Below are 20,480 nucleotides of genomic sequence, written 5' to 3'. Positions count from 1 at the left end.
ATTTGAAATCAATTGCAATGCAAAAAAAAAAACTGCAGATGCTAGAAATCTGAAATAATAACAGAAAATGTTGGAGAATCATAACAGCGTTTGTGGAGAGAGAGTTATCATTGCAGGTTATTGATTCTGGGATTGGAAAAGTGAGAAGATGGTGCAGAATTGGGAGAGGTGGAGAGAGCAAAGGGAACGTCTGCAATGAAATCCATCCCTCACTCCAATCAAATGGAGAACACTTCCCTCCATTTCCAGTCCCCTCACCACCATCCAACCATAAACTAGCAGGAGGTACTAGTCTCAATCTACAATGCCAGGACTGGGCAAGCCCCATTTGTCCTGCAGCCTTGCTACCAGCAACACATTAGGGCAGAAGCATAACTTGTATCTAAATGATGCTCTAACAGCCCCTCAATTACCCATTTGGTCTCACATCTATCACATATATTCCCACTGTTCTACTCACCCTTCCCCCAACTTATCTGCAAATGAAAACTTTTTTTTCCCCTTTCTTTCGCAGTTCTGAAGAAGGATCCCAGACCTGAAATGTTAACTGTTTAAGAAGGAACTGCAGATGCTGGGAAATCGAAGGTACACAAAAATGCTGGAGAAACTCAGCGGGTGCAGCAGCATATATGGAGCAAAGGAAATGGGCAACATTTCGGGCCGAAACCCTTCTGAAATGTTAACTGTTTCTTTACATCTATGCTGTCTGACCTGCTGAGCATTTCCTGTATTTTTTGTTTTTTTTAATATACACTTCAGATTTTGAACATCCACAGTATCATGATTTTCAAGCTTTGAACCTGCTGAAATAGTCCCATACACCAAGGTCACATTGGCCTGATAGGTTGCCCTGCATCCCATTTTGAATTGATTTACATCCCAATGCAGTTTCCAATTATGAAAACTGAGCCAATACTGCAGAATTCATGTTTATTCTGCCCTGCCTTTCCCCACTGAAGTCAGGGACTCGAGATGACTCCTGTGTTAGTCCAGGTCACATTAAGGTGGCTCACATTTCGGCCTGTCTGACATTTGAGTGCACAAGGCACCTTCAGAGAAAATGATTTCCTGCTGAGTAAACCTGCTGTGTTCGCTCCAACATATTCAAGCTCCAACCACAAGATTGATGTAAATTTTACCTTTCCATCACAGTTTCTCATTTACAAGAAAATTAAGGATTTGCAAAGATGTATTTTTTCTATTATTTGCACATTTGCGCTGACTTGGCTTTGGTCGATGAAGCATTTATTATGATGCCACTTACATCGATTCCTTTGGCTTTTGTTAGGCTGAAGTGACACTTAAGGTCATCTTTTCAGTTTTTTTTTCTCCCTGCTTTGCCAGGTTTCGTGATTGGGGAATCTAAAAGCAAAATAACTATCCTCACAATCCATTCCCTCCAGAAATCTATCCTATGAAAACTTCCTCACACTGATTTCAATTCCTGTAGAATGTACAGTATACACAGAATTTTTTTTAAAAAATCAGCATATTAATTTTTGCCTTTGTTTTCATCATAAAAGTATCTGCACAATACATTTTAAATTATTTTTTATCTAGACCAATAATTTGTTTCTTTTGAATGGATTCCGAATAATTCCAGTAAGTTGATGTTTGAATCCGTACTTTGAAATACCAGTGTGATCGAATTGGTGTGGTAATTTGAGGGAGTCCTCCGATATATGGACAAAATGCAAATCCCTGGGCATCATCTGAATGCCATTACTAGAGTACTGCAAAAGCGATCTGTGGCTTCCTTAAAATACATTAAAGATGGCAAATGTTATCCAGCGAACATACACTGACAATCCACGCCCATCCCATTTTATACTCCCCGGATTCCACCACTCACTCATAGACCAAAAATAATTTACAGTGGCTGATTAATTTACCGCCCTGCATGGTTTTGGGTTGTGGGAGGAAACCAGAATACCCGGAGGAATCCTGCAGCTACAGAGAGAATGTTCAAATTCCACTTGGATAATGTCTGAGATTGGAATTGAACCTGAAGCTGCAAGGCAGCAGCTCCACTAACAGTGCCACTCCACTACCCCTTATTTTCTGAACCACCTGTTTGTGGGGAAAGAGGAACGTAGGAACAGCAAAGGGCCATTCATCATCTCAAGCCAATTTCACAATTCAATTAGCTCATTGCTGCAAAAGTGCCTGAACTCTTTATTTGCCAATCACTCATAGCCCTGGAAACCCTGACGAGTAAAACAGATTTTTGAGAAGGTCTTTTATTTCAATATCTGATAACTGCTGTGTTGTGCACCTGACGGTTCCAGTAACTTTTCTTCTCTTCATTCCCCCATTCATAGTCCTTCAGAAAGATTAGTCGTGACTAATAACCATTCATTTCCTTCTCTTGGACGGCATCAAAAGCAGCTGGGTAACATGGATAACCCCAAGGTTATACAAGTGTCAACACTGCTGACAATTAATGTCTTCATTGCAGATGTTCCCTTTGCTTTCTCCACCTCTCCCAATTCTGCACCATCTTCTCACTTTTCCAATTCCAGGATCAATAACCTGCAATGATAACTCTCTCTTCACAAAAGCTGTTATGATTCTCCTACATTTTCTGTTATTATTTCAGATTTCTGGCATCTGCAGTTTTTTTTTTGCATTGCAATTGATTTCAAACAAAACATTGAAATCGGTCTGTAACAAAAGAAAGACCACCCTTAAGAGTGAACAAGTGCTTCAATTTCATTTCCACAGAGGCACACCTGCTAGCACTGTTGCCCAACACCACCAGGGACCTGTGTTTGATCCTGACATTGGGTGCTCTCTGAGTGGTGTTTGCATGTACACCCTGTGGATTTCCCCCAGGTGCTCCGGGTTCCTCCTATATCTCAAAGACGTGCTGGTTTGTAGGCTAATTGGCTTCTTTCAATTGGTGCATGCAAAAGTGAGATTGCACTCAATTAGTGTGATTGGGTGATGGATGGTCAGCATGAACTTGGTGGGATGAAAGGCTTGATTCCATGCTGTATATTTCAATCAATCAATATCTAGGTTCTAATTTTAAAGCTCTGCAAGCTAGCTCCATAGGAAAATGTTCATCTCCCTCCATGATGGGGTTACTGACTTCTTCCAAGAGTTAAAATAGAATACCAAAAGCTATCTTGCCTTCTGCGAGTCTTTGAAGCTTACCTCGCTGATTTTGTTCAGTTTTGTCGATGTCTTTTGAACTTTGTTTCTTTGAGCTCCGTATTAAAAGGGAAAAGAGCAAGAGATAGCTGGGTTTTTAAGTACACTTGTTGTGAGTTTACAGAGGACATAAAGGGCCAGCAAGGAGAACGGTGGTGCAGCTGGTAGAGCTGCTGTCTCACTGTGCCAGAGACCCAGGCTCGATTCTGCCCACGGGTGCTCTCTGCGTGGAGTTTGCACGTTTTCCATGTGTCAGCGTGGGTTACTTTCCTCCCACATCCCAAAGACGTATGGGTTTGTTGGTTAATTGGCCCTCTGTAAACTGACCCCGATGTGAAGGGAGTGGATGGGAAAGTGGGACAACTTAAAAAACAGTGTGATATCGGTGATCGATGATTGGCATAGACTTAATGGGCCAAAGAGTCTGTTGCCATGCTACAGTTCTAAACTAAACCAAACCAATTACCAGATGTTCTGCTGCAAATTTATACAGGCTTTTGGAAAGTGCCTGAATACAATGGCTTCAATCTTCCCAGTCCTGACCTTGAAATATTATCAATTCCTGGATTGAATGCCATACAGATCTCCTGATAGCAGAAAGTGAGGCGCTGTACTACGGTGTACCTACTGCTTTGAAGATTGCTTCTTGGAACGCCTCAGTAATCAATTAAAAAAAAGACAAAATGTTGGAGTAATTCAGCACTACAGGCAACATCTCTGGACAACATGGATAGTTGACGTTTTGGGTCGGTATCCTTCTTCACACTCAATCAATACAAGGCCTCTTCAAATGTCAACTGTTTGATTATTAGTTATCCATGTTTCACAATTAGGAAAAGGGAAATGAGGAAGGAAAAGGGACAAGTAGCAAATAAACCAACTAAAATTTACAGTTTTCAGCACGGGTAGAAAAGAGTTTTGAGGTAACAGTTGCTCAGCCCTGACATCAGGATGGGGTCCAAGATAATCTAAAGACCATCTTGACCTTAATGTTGCTATTAGACAGCCTGCAGACAAGGAATGAGAAATCAAGGATCAGAGATCAAGGCAGCAATAATGAGGTGGAAAGGAGAAGCCATTATTCAAGGTGCACTATTTGCATTCAGGCAAGTAGGAAAGAGACCAGTTTAGTTTATTGTCACGTATACCGAGGTACAGTGAAAAGCTTTTGTTGTGCACTATCCACCTAGCAGAAAGACAATACAAGAATAACCATACAACTACACAAAGCTATATAATGCAAAAATACCTGGAATGGTTGGATTAAAACTGAATTGTTCTTTGCATCTCAATAATTCAACTTTATTTGCCTCGAGGGTCTCTTGACTCTTAGGAATGTCTGAACAACACAAATGCAGCAACCATTCTCCCATGTGACACCATTATAAAATGTCTACTAATTTTGTACAATGAAATAGAAAAAAGAATGTTCTGCAATTACTGTCCCCGACATGTTTAGGAGCTATGTATAATGAATATAATTGTGTTCACAGATACAACTGCATTGATGTGAAGTGCCATGTGCATTCTGAATAACAATAGAGTGAACAGACACACAAGGAGCAGTCCTCGTATAACGTGGGTGTATGAAGGAACAAAAGATTACATGCTTGGCAACAACAGATGTTTCCTAGAATGAGTCTTGGGTCTGACACCCGATTGTCAGTGTATTCTGTGCAGAGCTAAATCAACTGTGCAGAAAAAGGCCCTGGGCAGAAACCTTTCATTCTTTTAAAAAAAATTCAAAAGTAATTCCCGGGTGGCAAACAGGGCCCAATGTTCCTGAACTAGAAAAAATAAACAGTGACTTGTCCAATGATGATGGGCGAGTGTCATCTGAGTTATGAGGTCGGGAAAATAGACACAAAAAGCTGGAGTAACTCAGCGGAACAGGCAGCATCTCTGGAGAGAAGGAATGGATGACGTTTCGGGTCGAGACCCTTCTTTGAGGCAAGGAACAGAGTAAAAAAAAGTGGGCAGAGGGATTATACAAAAAGGTGTATACTCACAAAGCAAGAGACCTTTATAATCAGAGATTGCAGAGATGGAAAGGTTTGTTAAAATTGAGGAGAAGTTAAAAGGAGTTCAGGAGGCCAAGCAAAGACATTTAGCATCAGTGTAGGACATTCAAGTTCTGGATTGCATGCATTTTATTTTCCCAGACCAACAAATCAGGAAGGTATTGACATACTATGTGAAATTATTAAGAGTTTCTTCTAGGTAACTTCATACTCAGTCCAATATTTGATACCTAGCTCAGGCTCTGCACAGACTGCAGCCCATGTCCCACCATAAACTTGCAACATGTGGCTTTGTATCCTCCAATGTTAAAGGCTGATTGAGATTGTTCACAACCCGTGTTACTTTACAAACTGAGTTTATTTCTGACCCCAGAATCCTGACATCAGAAAGCATAACACATTGAAATATATATTGTGATATTTTAATCTCAGAAATTAATGGAGTCAACCCCAAGAATAGGCAATAACTGAAAGCAGATGCAAAATGCTCACCTCGTGGATGTGAATTGTGAGTGGAGGCTGTTAACCAATCTGCTCTAAATAGACCCATCGCAACATTCCTAGAAAACGGCACATTACAAATTTCAACTTTGTAAATTGTTGAATTTTGTTCATCATTCTAGTGGACTTCTAGTAATTTTATTTTCACAGACCAACAAAGGGGGGAATAGAAGTATTGGTGTGCTTTCTTGGTTGTTGTTTCAATGTGGTTGGTCCATGACTGGTAACATTTGTGCCAACAAATTTGAAGCTCTGATGTTTGGTACAAACTCACTGGAGCTGGGGGCCGCTTCCATGCTATATCGCTATAAAGTCTGGAGTTGTGCATGGAAACTCCAGCTTTTTGCAGCAAATTCTGATTATCCAGTTTTTACTATTGAAAAGGCAGTGGAAAAAAAGATTCCATCATCAATTAGAAAAGGGAAGATAGATAATTGAATGGAAAAATATGGGGGGGAAAAAGGCAGAGCAGGAGAACTAATGGAAATGTCCTTTCCTCACACGCCAAAACTGGGTCAAATGACTGCCTTCCTTGCGTGCATCATTATTCTGTGAGCTTGCTCATGGGTCTTGTTAATCCAGAGGGAAATTTGGATGTGGTCATGTATATAAAATGTTAGAAAATCAGCACTCCCCCCCCCCCCCCCCCCCCCCTCCCTCTCTGATGTGAAATGGCCATAAACCTTGTCTGCTGTCAGGACCTCTTAAAACATAAATACGAGAGGCAATCTTTTCCACACAGAGGGTGGGGGTTTATGGAATGCGTTACCAGAGGAAGCTGTTTGAGGCAGGTACAACTCCAACATTTAAAAGACATTTGGACAGGTTAATGGATAAGTAAAATGATGATGGGTATAGGTCGTGTGGGAAAATGGGATTAATCGAGTTGCTCCATCATGATGAGCATGGACAAGTTAGTCTGGAGGTCTTGGTTTCTGTGCTGTATGACCCTACATGAGAAGATAACTAGAAATTATATTTCCCTTTTGTGTTAGTACAAAGATAGGAAATTACAATCTTTACAATTCCCTTCAGAATGACCCAGGGATAGTTTTGCAGGATATGGAATCGGGGTTATGGAAGACTTTTGGCGGCAAGGGGAAATCTTTATATCTAATCCAAAGTATCAGCAACTCAAGACTGTTTGTTAAAACAGTTTAGAGAAGCTATACTGTTTAACTGGGACTGAACCTAGCCTTGGGGCATTTGTTCCAGATGAGTCTAGGGTGCTTCTTATGTTGAGGCATTTGCTTTTCAAATCCCCGTGGATTAGTGTCAAATCTCATATGAATTTCTGATAGAGACCTTACTCAGTTAAATCAAGATTAAAATGATAGTGGCAATTAGGAGATCCAGAGCAGGGTACAGGCAATCCAGGCAGTAATCTTGTGAATGAAAAAACTGATCACAAGACGCTGCGCCACACCAGAAATACTGCAGCTAATTTCCCAAAATATTCTGGCAGGATGACGTATTAACGTCAGGATCCCTGAATAGCAGCACAGTCAGATTACCCTCAGCCAATACATATGCCAATTGCTGTTCCAATAAACTAAAATGCAATTTCCACAATGTATTTTGCTCAGGCGGCCAGCAGTCTGCATTACTTGGCCCTCAGAGAGGATAGCGTGGTTGAAAGGGAGGGGGGGGGGAGGGTATGTAGAATGTACGTAACGAGTATGTCGGAGCTCGTGGATGTCTCAATAGACAATAGGTGCAGGAGTAGGCCATTCGGCCCTTCGAGCCAGCACCGCTATTTAATGTGATCATGGCTGATCTTCCCCAATCAGTACCCTGTTCCTGCCTTCTCCCCATATCCCCTGACTCTGCTATTTTTAAGAGCCCTATCTAGCTCTCTCTTGAAAGCATCCAGAGAACCTACCTCCACCGCCCACTGAGGCAGAGAATTCCACACTCGCAACTCTCTGCGAGAAAAAGTGTTTCCTCATCTTCGTTCTAAATGGCTTACTCCTTATTCTTAAACTGTGGCCCCAGGTTCTGGACTCCCCCAACATCGGAAACATCGTGTAGCGGCTCGTAATGCTAACGGCAGGTGCTCGGGAAATGCGGAAACTCGTGAAGGTTTTTCAACAGTGTGAAAATCTTCCAAGAGTAAAAAAATACTTGTGATGAGGTACCACAAGTTTGATTTTTTTTTAAACTCGGGAGAGCTCTTGGGTGAACTCGCATCGTGGGACAGGCCCTTAAGTATTAGGAAGGAGGAGTGAAAACAAAATAAATGGCACATTGACATTGGGTGAAATCAGGACACAGGAGAGGTCTTGGGTTGCGACCCATCTTCAGATTCCGAAAAAGGATTCCAACCCTAAATTCACTCCACAGAAACTGCCTGAACCACTGAGTTCCTCCAGAAGTTTATGTTTTTTCTCAAGATTGCATCAACTGCAGTCTCTTGTGTGAATGGAAATGTGGTCGTTGTATACGGTGAGCCTAACCTCCACCAATCTATTTCTCAATTATAAAACATTTCATATTATTAATTGTTCTTTATTTGGAAATACCTGCACGCACAGCATCCCACTCAAGCCAACAAGTGGCAATGCTGCAAAGCCAATTAAGTCAGTGGTTATTAAATAAGGAAGAGCCTCAACTACATCTTTGTCATTTGTCCTTACATTTGATAGCTTGATGTCAAAGGTTCTGCATTAAGTATCTGAAGATGCTTCATTACTGCAAGAGCTGGCATAATGACTTTTTATCATTGTTGGCTGACATTCTTCTTCCAGTCTTTTTATTTCAGTTCTTAGCAAATTAGGATTCCAAGAGAAGATGAGTTATTAGTTATAATAAACACCCCGTAACTGCAGAGACGGAGATCTAGGTCATGGAATACTCAACTATTGTAACTGGTCACTCTCAACGGTGAGTAATGCCCCTGTCCCACTTAGGAAACCTGAACGGAAACCTCTTGCGCTCCACCCAAGGTTTCCGTGCAGTTCCCGGAGGTTTTTGTCAGTGTCCATACCTGCTTCCACTACCGGCAACCACTTGCAACCTCTGGAAACCGCACGGAAACCTTGGGTGGGGCGCAAAGTCTCCAGAGGTTTCCGTTCAGGTTTCCTAAGTGGGACAGTGGCATAAAACTAGCAGGAAGTGGGTGCATTGTTTGGTGGCACATTTTATAACCCATGATACAACTCTTTAATCTCCCTTCCATTGTCGAGCTAGAGTTTTGTAGTGCCATTTCATTACAAGGTATTTTGTTAGCTAGAGCAATTGGGTTACGGGGAAGCTTGTGTTCCCACACAAAGAAATCTATCAAATCCCCTTCCTCATTCTGTCAAAGACTCAACAGACAGTTCAGATCGATGTCTTAACAATTTCACATCAGAAGAGCCCAGAGCAGCTCATTCTTCAACTTCTATTCAAAAACCTACACTACACCCAGTCTATTGCAAGGACACAATCACTTTCAATTTCTCCACCTCCATCACATCGGTTCTTGAGATGAGGCTTTCCTACTCCAGGGCATCCAAAATGTGCTACTCTTTTACGAAACACTGCTCCCCCCCCCACCCACCCAAAGCCAATTGATTTCCCAGTTTCAGATAATCTGCACCTCCTGCCCCTTTCGCTCTTGTCATATGTATCCTGACCCTCCTACACACAGCATAGAAACATAGAAAGTAGGTGCAGGAGTAGGCCATTCGGACCCTCAAGCCACCACCGCCATGCAATATGATCATGGCTGATCATTCAGAATCAGTTCCCTGTTGCTGCTTATTCTTTAGCCTTGATTCCTTTAACCCCAAGAGCTATATCTAACTCTCTCTTGAATACATCCAGTGAATTGGTCTCCACTACCTTCTGAGGCAGAGAATTCCCCACATTCACAACTCTCTGGGTGAAAATGTTTTTACTCATCTCAGTCCCAAATGGCCTACCCTTTATTCTTAAACTGTGACCCCTGGTTCTGGACTCCCCCAACATGGGGAACATTTATCCTGCATCTATCCTGTCCAATCCCTTTATAATTTTATATGTTTCTATAAGATCCCCTCTCATCCTTCTAAATTCCAGTGAATACAAGCCCAGTTGATCCATTCTCTCATCATATGTCAGTCCCGCCATCCCGGGAATTAACCTGGTCAACCAATGCTGCCCTCCCTCAATAGCAAGAATGTCCTTCCTCAAATTAGGCAACCAAAACTGCACACAATACTCCAGGTCTCACTAGGGCCTGTGCAACTGCAGTAGGACCTCCTTGCTCCTATACTCAAATCCTCTCGCTATGAAGGCCAGACATAGAAACATAGAAAATAGGTGCAGGAGTAGGCCATTCGGCCCTTCGAGCCTGCACCGCCATTCAATATGATCATGGCTGATCATCCAACTCAGTATCCTGTACATGCCATTAGCTTTCTTCACTGCTTGCTGTACCTGCATGCTTACTTTCAGTAACTGATGTACAAGGACACAGGTCTCATTGCACCTCTCCTTTTCCTAATCTGACACCATTCAGATAATAATTTACCTTGTTGTTCTTGCCACCAAAGTGGATAACCTCATATTTATCCACATTATACTACATCTGCCATGCATCTGCCCACTCACCCAACCATTTCCAAATAACCCTGCAGCCTTATAGCATCCTCCTCACAGCTCATACTGCCACCCAGCTTTGTGTCATCCGCATACTTGGAGATGTTACATTTAATTAATTTGTCCAAATCGTTAATATATATATATATATATATAAATAACTGGGGTCCTAGCACTGAGCCTTGCGGCACCCCACTAGTCACTGCCTGCCATTCTGAAAAGGACCCGTTAATTCCTGCTCTTTCCATCCCGTCTGCCAACCAATTCTCTATCCATGTCAATACCCTACCCCCAATACCATATGCTCTAATTTTGCACACTAATCGCTTGTGTGGGACCTTGTCAAAGGCTTTTTGCAAGTCCAGATACACTACATGCACTGGCTCTTCCTTATCCATTCTACTTGTTGCATCCTCAAAAAATTACAGAAAATTAGTCAAGCACGATTTGCCCTTCATAAATCTGTGCTGACTTTGACTAATCCTGTCACTCCCTTCCAAATGCACTGCAATTACATCTTTAATAATCGTCTCAAGCATCTTCCCACTACCGATGTCAGGCTAACGGGTCTATAATTCCCTGTTTTCTCTCTCCCTCCTTTCTTAAAAAGTGGGGTTACATTAGTTACCTTAACTGCCCTCCAGTCCAACCTTACCCCCCTGTCCCCTATCACCTTGTTTCTCCCCCACAACCCCCCACCTCAATCCTCCTACTGGGTCCCCTCTTCTACCCCCCTCCGCCACTGCTCACCACTCCCCTCCCTGTTATTCCCATTTGCCACGACCACTTCCTTGTTCAGTTCCACTCCTCATCCTCCTATCCTATATTATTGAGTCCACAGCCTTTTGTACTCCACTTCCCAGTCTGTTGTTACCTCCACCCTTCCCTCCCCTCCCCCACCTGAGGTATCTGCCAAACACCCCTTCTCACCTCTAGCCACCGATCTTATGCTAACTCTTGCCCCACCACTCTTTCCCCCCCCCCCCCCCCCCACCATAATGATTTCCTCTCTACTCTTTCATTCTATATGATCTTGACCTTGATATTTCGGTCTTGACCCGAAAGATCAACTGCCCATTTCCCTCCACAGATGCTGTCTGATCTGCAGAGTTCCTCCAACTATCTATTTTTGCTGCAGAATCCAGCATCTGCACTTTTCTGTGCCTCCTAGTTTTTATTCAATATCGTATTCTTCAGAAAGCAACTGCAAATGTAAAGAGTTCCACTTCAACCACACAACCAGTTTTACTAGCACTGTCCCTTTGATCGCCCACAACTGCTCACACGTGGAGATAGCGAAACGATACAAATGTTACAAAAACTACTCAATGTTAAATTTCAAAACCTACATCGCAAACGCCTGGCAGCACCCCAACCAGCTACATTACTGAATGACTGCAGCACCAATTACTTCATGTTTATTATTTGCTGCCAATGGCTTTTAAATTATTGTTCACAGATTTCCTCACTGCATAAAAAGACATTGCGATGCAATCAATTTAAATTCCCCTTGATACTTCTGAGATTAACTCAAGTGGTTGGGGGCATTCATTAGATGGCAGAAAGATACATAGGGGCAGCAACAGATCAGAGCTGTCATTATTCTGTCCATCAGTGCCCAACCCATTGCAGGGAACTTTATGTCTCTTGGCAAAGTACATTCAACCAGATTCTTTGTATTTGAAGAATCTCAGCATTGATCATTTTGATTAGTCCCCAAAACCTCCTGAAGGCTTAATAACATTGAGCCTTGTGTTTTACAACATAAAGCAAAGGGTTTAAAATTGGCAGCCTCAGCAATTAAATCAGCAACTTTGCCGTGTACCCGCATCTGATATTGACTACTAACTAGCTCTTTCTTCCACCTACTTGGATTCATCCTGTCATGCTTTCTTAACCATTTTCAGACTGGGAAAGCTTTGAGTGCAACCGACCCGCATTGCTGGAGTTTCTGAGACGACTGAGCTTGCAGTAATAGTGCAGAGAAGTCACGTGCATTGGATGAATCCCAAATCCAGCCACAGACCAGTTGCTCCATCTGGCTCATCATCCAATGCCATTGCCTGACTGTGGGCACTTGCAAATAACAGACAGATAAACAAATGTGCTGTCCAAGAGGAATACATTGTTGCCACTGCATTCACTGGGAAAGAGGATAATTACCAAGAAATTTAAAATTGTTATGTAATTTACCTAGGAGCTGCTAAGAATTACAGGCAGTGTCAGTAGAGTTATCTACAGACATACACACACACCAGTATTTTTGTGACAGATTTGAGTGACAAATTTGAGAAAAGATTCACTGGGGTTTGATATTCTGTGGGTTTGTCCAACTGGGAAAGTGATGATGTTAATACAGATACAGCTTACAGCACAGAACGGAGGACAAATGGAGCACTGTGACTATATCAGCAGGGTTTGTACACCAAAGCGTCCATTTACAAGAGGGGGTTATGCACCTAAAGATATGAAGCTGTGGTGGCTTTTAAAACCATAGCTTATAATAATTTGGCCAGTTTAAAAGGTTCCTGAATTCGCAGTGGCTAATGTAATTAATTATCAAAGGCAATAACATAGCCTTCAGTTTTCACACTGACCATGTAATGTCCAGCTAAAGATTTGGAGCTCTGTGAGGTGTGGTTTCCATCCCTAGCAATTGTAGAGGCAGCAAGTCTTAAAAGATTAAATGGCCTATCCATCTCACAAAATTCTAACGGTGGTGTGCCCTCGCAAAATGTACTAGCCTTTGAATTGTATCTACCACAATAGATATATTTACCCGATTCTCAGAGGTACAATGCAAGAGCGGGCATAGAATCAACAGAGAAGACAGTGACACAAAACATGACAGTCGACCATGTAAGATGCTTTGCTAGCAACAAAGGCCATCACTAGCTCCAACTGTTTATAAGGAACATAATGACCCTGAATTAGGCCATTATCATCTGCATTCAATCGGTAACTGAAGCTTTGTTTCATCACTCAGTCAGTGCAGCAGAGTTAGCCGCAGTTTTACAACATTCCATTTCTTTTGTCACATTGATCGCATGCTAGTAATTTGCTTGGAACGCATCGACATCCAGAGGGAACCTCAAAATAGAAACTGTTAGTGTTTCAATAACTCACTGTGTATGACCCTGACCAGGAAATTATGCTCCTTTTACAGATATGGACGATTGTATTGGAATGGAATCAAAAAAAAGGGGAGAGCTGAACAGCTACTTGCTCAGAATTAAAGGTTATGAACCCAATTATCTGGCAAAGATTAGTTCCAACATTGCAAACAAATAAACAAGACCCCCCCCCCCCCCCCCCCCCACACACCCAACCCCACAGGGTGAAAACACCACAGTTGCAGAATTCAAAAACAATAAAAATACCAAAATATTCAGCAAAACAGGCAGCCAGGTATTATTTCAAGTTTATGACCTTTGATGGAACTATCAGGACAATGGCAACGATAGATTATCAACCCGCAGTTTTAACCACTGCTGTCCCTGCGCCAACACTGCCTGATCTGCTGTTGTTTACATGGTTACACATGTTAACGGGCACCATATGTCCTGACATTGGGGGAAAACTGAACAGTTTGCACAGGATTGCAATAAGAATGGAAGAACAGATCGTTGGTGCACAGGAGCCGCCAGGAGATGAATCATTGCTGCAAGACAGACGGGTGCAAACCAAATCAGCAGCCACAACTTCTAACAGTCATCAATCAATAGAATGTTTCACAGGGCAACTTTACAAATGTGGTTTCTTTCTCTTTTCCTCAGAATGAAGCACATACGATTTGATCCGTTTCTTCACAGTGACTGCTTTTGCAAAATAAAATGATAGACAATTTATTCCAAGCGTCAGAATTTTATTCAGCAAATAATCCCAAGGTTGGTGGGGCACGTGGAGCACCAGCTTTCAACCTGTTCTGTTGCGGTATTATTAGTTCACACGTTGTACTGCTCTTCTCATGGAGCAGGTTGTAGCGAGTCAACACCAAGACAATCAGTACTCTTTTGAGGTAAGAACATAAAATTAAGAGCTGTTGTAGGCCATGTTGCCCCTCAAGCCTGCCCCACCATTCAATACGATCATGGCTAATGTGCCCCAAGTCTCATCTCGTCTTCTCTGCTGATCCTCATAGCCCTCGATTCACCAGTTTCCATGAATTTGTCTACTTCCTCTTCAAAATATCCCCAATGATCAAGCCTCCATTACTCTCCAGGTTGCAGAATTCAGCTACCCTCTACAAATTGTTCCCAGATACCTCAATTTTAAATGACATCCTCCTAATCTTAAACTACATTCTCTTGTGCAAGGTTGTTCCACTCGTGGCAACATCTTGACATCCATTCTGCCATGACCCTGCATAAGGGGGTGTTTGCATGTTCAATAAGGTCACTCTTCATTCTTCTTAATGCCGAGGAATAGAGAAGTTATGTACTCATTCATGATAGGACAACCCTCTCATCCCAGGAATTAGCAGAGAGAATCTCTTTTGGACCTCCTCCAATGCCTTAAATAATGGGACCAAAACTGTGCCAACTGTTTGTGTGACTAACATTCCAATAGCAGCAGAAATGCTTGTGTTGTAGCTCACCACTCTCTGTAGTAGTTCCTGAAGCTACTAGGTTGCAAATTGACGCTGGTGTTACTGCCGGGGGGGCACCTCTGTACTTCTGCCTTCTATTCCACTGAATTAAAACTTCCTCTTGACACCCTCCAAATCAATCGAGCATCAATGAAGGGATCTTGGAGTCTCAAAGAACTGCAGCTGTTGGAATCTTGCATGGAACACAATGTGCTGGAGTAGCTCAGCAGGTTAGTTTGCATATCCATGTCCTCCAGAGAGGCTACGTTTTGGATTGGGACACTTCTTCGGAAGGATTAGTCTGAAGAAGGGTACCAACCTAAAACATCATCTGTCTACGTTCTCCAGAGATGCTACCTGGCTCATTGAGTTACTCCAGCACATAGAAACATAGAAAAATAGGTGCAGAAATAGGTCATTTGGCCTTTTGAGTCAACACCGCCATTCAATATGATCATGGCTGATTATCTAAAATCAGTACCCCATTCCTGCTTTTTTCCCCCCATATCCCTTGATTCCCTTAGCCCCAAGAGCTAAATCTAACTCTTGAAAACATCCAGTGAATTGGCGTCCACTGTCTTCTGTGGCAGAGAATTCCACAGATTCATAACTCTCTGGGTGAAAAATGTTTTCCTTATCTCAGTCATAAATGACCTAGCTCTTATACTTACATTGGACCCCTGGTTCTGGACTCACCCAACATCGGGAGCATTTTTCCTGCATCTAGCCTGTCCAATCCCTAAAGAACTTTATATGTTTCTATAAGATCCCTTGTCATCTTTCTAAATTCCAGTGAATACAAGCCCAATCGACCCATTCTTTCCTCATATGTCAGTCCCGCTATCCTGTGAATTAACCTGGTGAATCTATGCTGCACGCCCTCAATAGCAAGAATGTCCTTCCTCAAATTAGGAGACCAAAATTGCACACAATACTCCAGGTGCGGTATCACCAGGGCCCTGTATAACTGCAGCAGGAATTCCTTGCTTCTAAACTCAAATCCTCTCGCAAATGCACGGTTAAAAGGTCGCTTGAGGTCTGGTGACTGACTCATTGACCACTGCAATTAGCTTTCTTCACTGACTGCTCTACCTGCATGCTTACTTTCAGTGTTTAAGAAGGAACTGCAGATGCTGGAGAAAACATTTTTACTGAAGAAGGGTTTCGGCCCGAAACGTTGCCTATTTCCTTCGCTCCATAGATGCTGCTGCATAGATGCTGTTGCACCCTGCTTACTTTCAGTACAAGCCCACCCAGGTCTCATTGCACCTCCCCTTTTCCTAATCTGACATTATTCAGTTAATAATCTGCATTCTTGTTCTTGCTACCAAAGTGGATAACCTCACATTTATCCACATTATACTGCATCTGCCCACTCACCCAACCAAGTCACCCTGCAACCTCATAGCATCCTCATCACAGCCCACACTGCCACCCAGCTTTGTGTGATCCGCAAACTTGGAGGTGTCACATTTAATTCCCTCATCTAAATTGTTAATATATATATATATTGTAAATAACTGGGGTCCCAGCACTGAGCCTTGCGGCACTCCACTAGTCACTGCCTGCCATTCTGAAATGGATCCATTAATTTCTGCTCTTTGCTCTCTGCCTGCCAACCAGTTCTCTACCCATGTCAATACACTACCCCCAATACCATGTGGTCTAATTTTGCACATTAATCTCTTGTGTGGGACCTTGTCAAAGGCTTTTTGAAAGTCCAGATACACCGCATCCACTGGCTCGCCCCTATCCATTCTACTTGTTATATCCTCGAAGAATTTGCAGAAGATTAGTCAAGCACGATTTCCCCTTCATAAATCCTTGCTGACTACCTTCCAAATGCGCTGCAATTACATCTTTAATAATCGACTCAAGCATCTTCCCACTGCCGATGTCTGGCTAACTGGTCTATAATTCCCCGTTTTCTCTCTCCCTCCTTTCTTAAAAAGTGGAGTTACATTGTCTACCCTCCAGTCCACAGGAACTGATCCAGAGTCGAGAGAGCATTCGAAAATGATCACCAATGCACCCACAATTTCTAGGGCCACCTCCTCGAGTACTCTGGGATGCAGACCATCAGGCTCTGGGGATTTGTCTGCCTTCAGTACCAAGTTCACCTAACACCATTTCCTGATTCCCTTCAGTTCCTCCCTCCCATTAGAACCTCGGTCCTCTAGTATTCCTGGAGATTGGTTCTGTCTTCACTAAGGAAGACACAAACAAAGTACTTGTTTAACTGTTCTGCCAATTCCTTGTTTCCCCATTATAAATTCACCTGTCTCTGATTGTAAGCTACCTATATTTGTCTTCACTAATCCTTTCTTTTTTACATATCTAAAGAAGCTTTTAGAGTCAGTTTTTATATTCGCTGAAAGCTCTTTCATGCTCCCCCCCCCTTTCTTAATTAACCCCTATGTCTTCCTCAGTTGAGTTCCAAATTTCTCCCAGTCCTCTGGTTTGCTGCTTCCTCTGGCCAATGTATATGCCTTTTCCTTGGATTTAATTTTTAATGAAGGGATCTTGCTTCAATTCCCTTATCTTCTTCATTGGTTGATCCTCATTGACATCAGCTACATCCAGGCTGGTGAATCCCTTGTATCTCAGCAGTAATATGGCTGATTCACTCAAGGTCTTTATTTTCAATTGCACGGTTAAAAGGTCGCTTGAGGTCTGGTGACTGACTCATTGACCACTGCAATTCATTGACTTCCAAGAGAATAAAGTGGATCACTTTCCCAATTGTCGACTCCCATCTCTTCCTACAACCCACTGTCTGGGCTTCATCCCATATCCCACCAGCCATCCTCTCAGTCCACACATTTACGTAATGCAGCCAAACACACGGTCCACCACATCGTGAGCAATGTTGTATAAAAACTAATAGCAGGGTAGGGGACAAACGGGAAAATAGAAATAAAGGGGAGGAAAGTAAAAACTAACAGATGAGAAAATAAAACAGCATGGTGCCGAGTCTGTGTGTGCGACTGGCTTTTTGAAATAATTAACAGTTCTTATAATTATTAAATCCAAGATGCTGGAAGATAAAACTACAAGGTAATGTAAAGGTGGAGTGTATGGCAAGGGGTGAGGACCGACACTGGAGAGATGGAAATGTTATTCCGCTCATTTGTATTACAATCATGTCCAATTAGTTGATCCAAGCCCACGGGGCACCAGCAGAGGTTGAAATGGCCGTTTGCATTGTCAAGATTTATGGATGGATGGATTACTAAACTTGCAGAAATGCAATAGCGCCGAGCAGGTTTGGGCAGCAAGAACCAGGAGGGAGAGGGAGAAAGAGGGGGGGCTACTCAGTATTCATCCAGCGCCTCGCGTGTGGAGCTAAAAGGATCAATCATACCTGCACATCTTTCACCTGCTGCACTATGATCGCTCGCAGGCAAAGGACCCTTTCCCATCCCACCGCAGCGGGACACCGCCCGCGAGGGAAACTGCGGACACCTCTCCCCTCATCCCCATACCAAGCTACGAGAGAGAGAGCGATTCAAGGTGCATCCCATTCCCGGGGCAGTCCGGTCACAATCCGCAGAGATGCGGCTGAAGTTCACGCTGTCCTGGCTGATGCCCGTCTCCTCTTGCATCTGACCACCACCCCTTCTCTCTCTATCTTACTCCCCGTGTACATGCTCCGCACCGATGCCAGTGTCCGCAATGCCAAACACAATTTACAACAAACATTCAGAGGCAAAATAAAATAACCGGACTGCTTCTCTCTCTCCCCCCCCACCCCGATGCGCGGCTGATTAACCCCCTGAGTCAACTGCACCACGCCATCTCCCCTGCCCCGTTATCCCACCGGGCTGATGCATCTGCAGCCAAGGACCACCGTGCACACATTCACCCGCTCCTCCTCCCATTGTCGATACTCACAGCCCGCAACTCCTGGGTGCGATCTTTCATCTCTCCGGTGTCCTGGAAGCCCGGCTCGGATCGGGTTGTGTTCGGAAACGCTCTGCGCGCAGCGTGCACAAACCCAGCAACAGAGGATGGCGATGCCGAGCTCTGCGGTTTCTCTCCCCCACTCACCGGGCGAAGGAGGCGGCTCCGAAGACTGGCAGCTGCCGCTAAAGCGCATGTCGGGGCGGACCCCGGCAAGGCTCACTTTGCACACAGGGGAAAAAAAAGACAAACATTACTGGTATCAAAAACGGACACAGGACTCTGCAACTTGCAAATATCTAATTCAAAGACTGACCACAAAAGGCGGAAAAATCAACACACGGCGCTCAAAAATTAACAAATATTGTGAAATTAACGACGATTTTTGGTCACATGAATGAACACATGAAATTATTGCAATTATCGCTATACGCGATGGAACTAACGTTAAAATTAAGTGATTTTATATTAAGTGAAATTAACACGACACGTTTGTGTCATTAACGGTACAATTAACACGATCTATGGTGGAATTAAAGATTAAATTAACATAAAAAACAATTATATCAACAGTGAAATTAACACAATTTTCAAATTTACAGTGCAATTAGCACAATGCATGGTGGAATTAGTGAGATTAACAGAACGCAAGATTACATTAGCAGGAGCATTGGGTCTTCATATTGTGAAATTAATATCTGTGAAATTATCACAACAATGGAAATTAAAATCCATGAGATTAAGTGTGATATCAACATGAGAGATTTAACAGTGAAAGTAAAAGTGAAATTAACAACACCGTTTAACAATAAATGTAACACAGCGCTGGTAAAATGTAGAATTGCCACTTGGCAGAATTAACAGTCATTTTAACACAACACATGGTGGAACTGACATTAAAATTTACAACACCCTGTGAAATTTACCCAACGTGCAGTGACGTTAAACATGGTTTAATTTGCCACATATCTTCATTGTACAAATTGTGCTTTAAAAAAAATCAGCAGAAGGGAGACTCAGAGGAGTTTAACATTTTGGTGACTGAAATTCTGGAGGAGGAAATGGAATGGACATTGAAGGATTTTGGAAACTCTCCCACCCCCCACCAACAGTTGAATTGTGGAATTGAAAATAAGATTAATGAGAGCTACGAGGAACTGCAGACATTGGAATCTTGCGTCAAACACAAAGTGCTGGAGGAACTCGGTGGGTCTGGCAGCATCTGTGAAGGAATGGATAGGTAATGTTTCTTGGGAGAACATACTACAGTGATAGTGCATTAACATAGAACATAAATCATAGAACAGTACAGCATAGGAACGGGCCCTTTGGCCCATAATGCCTGTGCCGAAAATGATGTCAAGACAATACCCATGTGCTTACCCACATAAATGCCACTATTGAAACTGTATCTACCACTACCTGGGGGTAGAACATTTTAGGTACTCACCACCCTGTTTGAACATCTCTTTTTCCACGTACATATGCCCTCTAGTATTAGTTGTTTCCATCCTGGGAAATTCCATCCTGGGAAATGTGCCTTCTGTCTGTCTACCTTATCTATATCTCTCATCATTAATATAGATCTACCAGGCTCCCCCTCAACCTCTGGTGTCCCAGAGAAAACAATTCAAGTCTGTTCAACCTCTCCCTGTAACTAATACCCACTAATCCAGCATCGTCCTGATAAACCTCTTCTGCACCCTTTCTAAAGAGTCCACATCCTTCCTATGTTAGGGTGACCAGAA

The 20,480-nt window shown here is 42.9% G+C and overlaps 1 protein-coding gene across 5 annotated transcripts in view; it reads right to left on the bottom strand.

Annotated features, from left to right (window-relative positions):
* The window catches only part of LOC129710784 (syntaxin-1A), a 195,271-nt gene extending 175,145 nt beyond the window's left edge, over window positions 1-20,126 (bottom strand). For 2 of the 5 annotated variants that reach the window (XM_055658024.1, XM_055658023.1), the window contains exon 1: window positions 18,724-20,123. In XM_055658024.1, the coding sequence (XP_055513999.1) occupies window positions 18,724-18,753 (30 nt within the window). In that variant the 5' untranslated portion in view covers window positions 18,754-20,123. Of the gene's footprint in view, window positions 1-18,723 lie in introns of all 5 variants that reach the window. The other 3 variants (XM_055658026.1, XM_055658022.1, XM_055658025.1) reach the window with 3 other exon arrangements.
* Window positions 20,127-20,480: the final 354 nt, after the last annotated feature.

This window comes from Leucoraja erinacea, chromosome 28 (genome assembly GCF_028641065.1).
Source record: "Leucoraja erinacea ecotype New England chromosome 28, Leri_hhj_1, whole genome shotgun sequence".
Classification (NCBI taxonomy): Eukaryota; Metazoa; Chordata; class Chondrichthyes; order Rajiformes; family Rajidae; genus Leucoraja; species Leucoraja erinaceus.
This window is presented reverse-complemented; position numbering and strand designations above follow the sequence as displayed.